General features: G+C 55.6%; 1 protein-coding gene across 1 annotated transcript; it reads right to left on the minus strand.

Moving 5' to 3' along the window:
- Positions 1–1,658: 1,658 nt before the first annotated feature.
- On the minus strand, positions 1,659–2,216 carry LOC136794130 (annexin-2 receptor-like). The gene has a single exon (XM_067033295.1). It carries the CDS (start codon positions 2,214–2,216, stop codon positions 1,659–1,661), a length of 558 nt encoding a protein of 185 aa, XP_066889396.1.
- Positions 2,217–2,470: the final 254 nt, after the last annotated feature.

Consider the following 2,470-nt stretch of genomic DNA (forward strand, 5'->3'; position numbering starts at 1 on the left):
AGAGGTTAAGTATTTGAAATGACTACTGAAAAAGTGAGGATGAAATTTAAAAGTGATTTCTTTATTTCCAGTTCTCACTGATTTCATTTCTCATATACACTCTTTAAGAAATAAAAGACAAAGTAGGAGGGCTTGCCGATGCAGGGGACGCGGGTTCGTGCCCCGGTCCGGGAAGATCCCACATGCCGCGGAGCGGCTGGGCCCGTGAGCCGTGGCCGCTGAGCCTGCGCGTCTGGAGCCTGTGCTCGGCAACGGGAGAGGCCACAACAGTGAGAGCCCCGCGTACCGAAAAAAAAAAAACCAAAAAACAAAAAACAAAACAAAACAAAAAAAGACAAAGTAGGAAATTAAAGTACATTAATAAAGACATGGCAGGGTCTACAACACACACCCATGTCATCGCATCCTCTTATTATGAGCTGTATATTTCCCATGCTCAGGCCTCAATGGAAAAGTTCTGTTTGAATCTGAAAAAGTAAAATATCACCCTGTGGTCTAATAGATGGGTGAAAAGAATATTTTTTGCATTCCCTGGGGACCGGCCAGGGTTACATACTGGTTGAGCCACAGCATCCAGGCTGCACAGGTGGCCCATGGAATCCTGGCAGGGAAAGGAGAGAAAGGGTGAGGTTGGGTGGGATGCCAGAAACCAGAGCGATGGGGTGAAGGGATTCCAGGAAACCGCTCCCGAGGCAGGGGGTCCCCACCTTCAGACTCCTGTGAGATTAATCCCAGTGAAGGATTTTGCTGCCAGAGAAATCGCAGCAGTTGAGAAATTCTCAGTATAATTGTATTCACATTTATTAAGCACGTACACTTTGCCTGCCATTGTTCTGTCAGGCCCCATTTCAAACCCCGGATCGGGTGGACACTCTAGTGCAACTCCGAATGGTAATGAGAAGTCAGGCGCCTTGGGAAGTCGCCCGGTTGGAGTTAGGAAGTGACGCGAGCCTGACCGCTCCAGAATCTGGCCGCAGAAACGCCCCACCGCCAAAGACAATCCCTTGTTTTCTCTTGTCCGGGGCCCCAGCGCTCCGGCTGCAGGTCAGCTCTGAGGTGGGGGCTGGCAGTGGGCTTTGGGGCGAGTCAGGAAGAAGGGACACGCCCAGGAGAGTGCCCGAGGGAGACGGAAGCTCTGCGCTCCCCGAGGCCAATGCTTCTAGATGCGTTTGGAGCGGCGACAGGCGCTGGGGTCCGTGGGGCCACGTGAAGGTGACTGGACGGCCCCACAGATGGACTGGAAGGGCCACGGCGAGGGCGCAGGAGCGTTCATCGGGCGAAGTGGAGTTCTCCGGGCTGCTGGCCGCTCTTTGCCGGATGTCTGGGAGCCCAGCACGTGTGAGCCAGTTTGGCCACGCCTGTGCTGGACCCCTGGCCGCCCAGTGTGCCCAAGAGACCCCACCGGCCTGCCCCCGCCCAGCAAATCAGGGGACCGAGGGTCCCTGGTGAGAACGGGCACCGGCCACCGCGCCCCTGCGTCGGGTCCTCCCCCCAAAGCCAAAGTAAAAGAGAGAAAGGCGTTGCAATTTGGTATAATTTATTAAGTAAGCGAAAGAAAGCTTCACAAATGTCTACGAAGACGAATTCTTCCATGATTGCTAAACGGAGAGGTGTTATCGGAATAACATCTGTCGCAAGGGGTCATCCAATGAAGGGTCTCAGCGGAGATGAGGGCTCGTGGGTCCAAGGGCGATGGGAGAGGCGGCCCAGGGTCTTCCTGGCCACGGTGTGTAGGTCCACGGCCACCAGCCTTGGGACGTCCGGTGGTGTCTCTCCAGGCCAGGAAGAGGGCGATGCTCCGGAAGGGTCCCCGCGGTCAGAGGTCTCGGGTTCCAGATGTTGGGTCCCCGATGCCCCAAGACCCGCCCAAGGAAGCTTTGCGGGTGGGCAGCAGCCCCACCTCCTGAGGGCGATTGTGGCTCCTGGCGGGTCGCCGGCGTCGTGTCCGGGGCGGGCGGTCCAGCGCCCAGCCTGCAGGCGCTCTGCGCTCGGGGTCCGTGTTTCGGGCAGTGTGGGTGCAGACGCCCGCAGGCGGTAGCAAGTTGTGCCCCATTGAAGTCCTCGTCGTCCCCAGAGAGTTGGCCCAGCGTAGGATAGAAAGGGAGCTGCCATTCCTCAGGGTCCGCTAAGCTCAAGCTTTGCAGCATCTCTGGTTCCTGGGACTCCTCTGCGGAATCCCAGGCCTGGCGCACGCAGCGCGGAAAGTTCGGCTCCATCGCTTCAGCCCCTGAGAGGAGGAGAAGTTTTCAGGGATCCCTTCCTTGCGAATTTATACTTTCCCCGTCCAACTTTTTAGCTGTCCAACCAGAGGATATTAGATTGGGTGGTGTCGTTTTTCTCAGGTTTCTAATTGGTTCCGAAGGCGGGACCTGAGGAGATTAAGGGAAAATCCAATCATCTTGGATGGAGTTATTCGAAGTTGAATCGATTCTGTTGATTTGATAGAATTAAATTTTTGTTGTTGGTTCTT

This window comes from Kogia breviceps, chromosome 4 (assembly GCF_026419965.1).
Source record: "Kogia breviceps isolate mKogBre1 chromosome 4, mKogBre1 haplotype 1, whole genome shotgun sequence".
Classification (NCBI taxonomy): Eukaryota; Metazoa; Chordata; class Mammalia; order Artiodactyla; family Physeteridae; genus Kogia; species Kogia breviceps.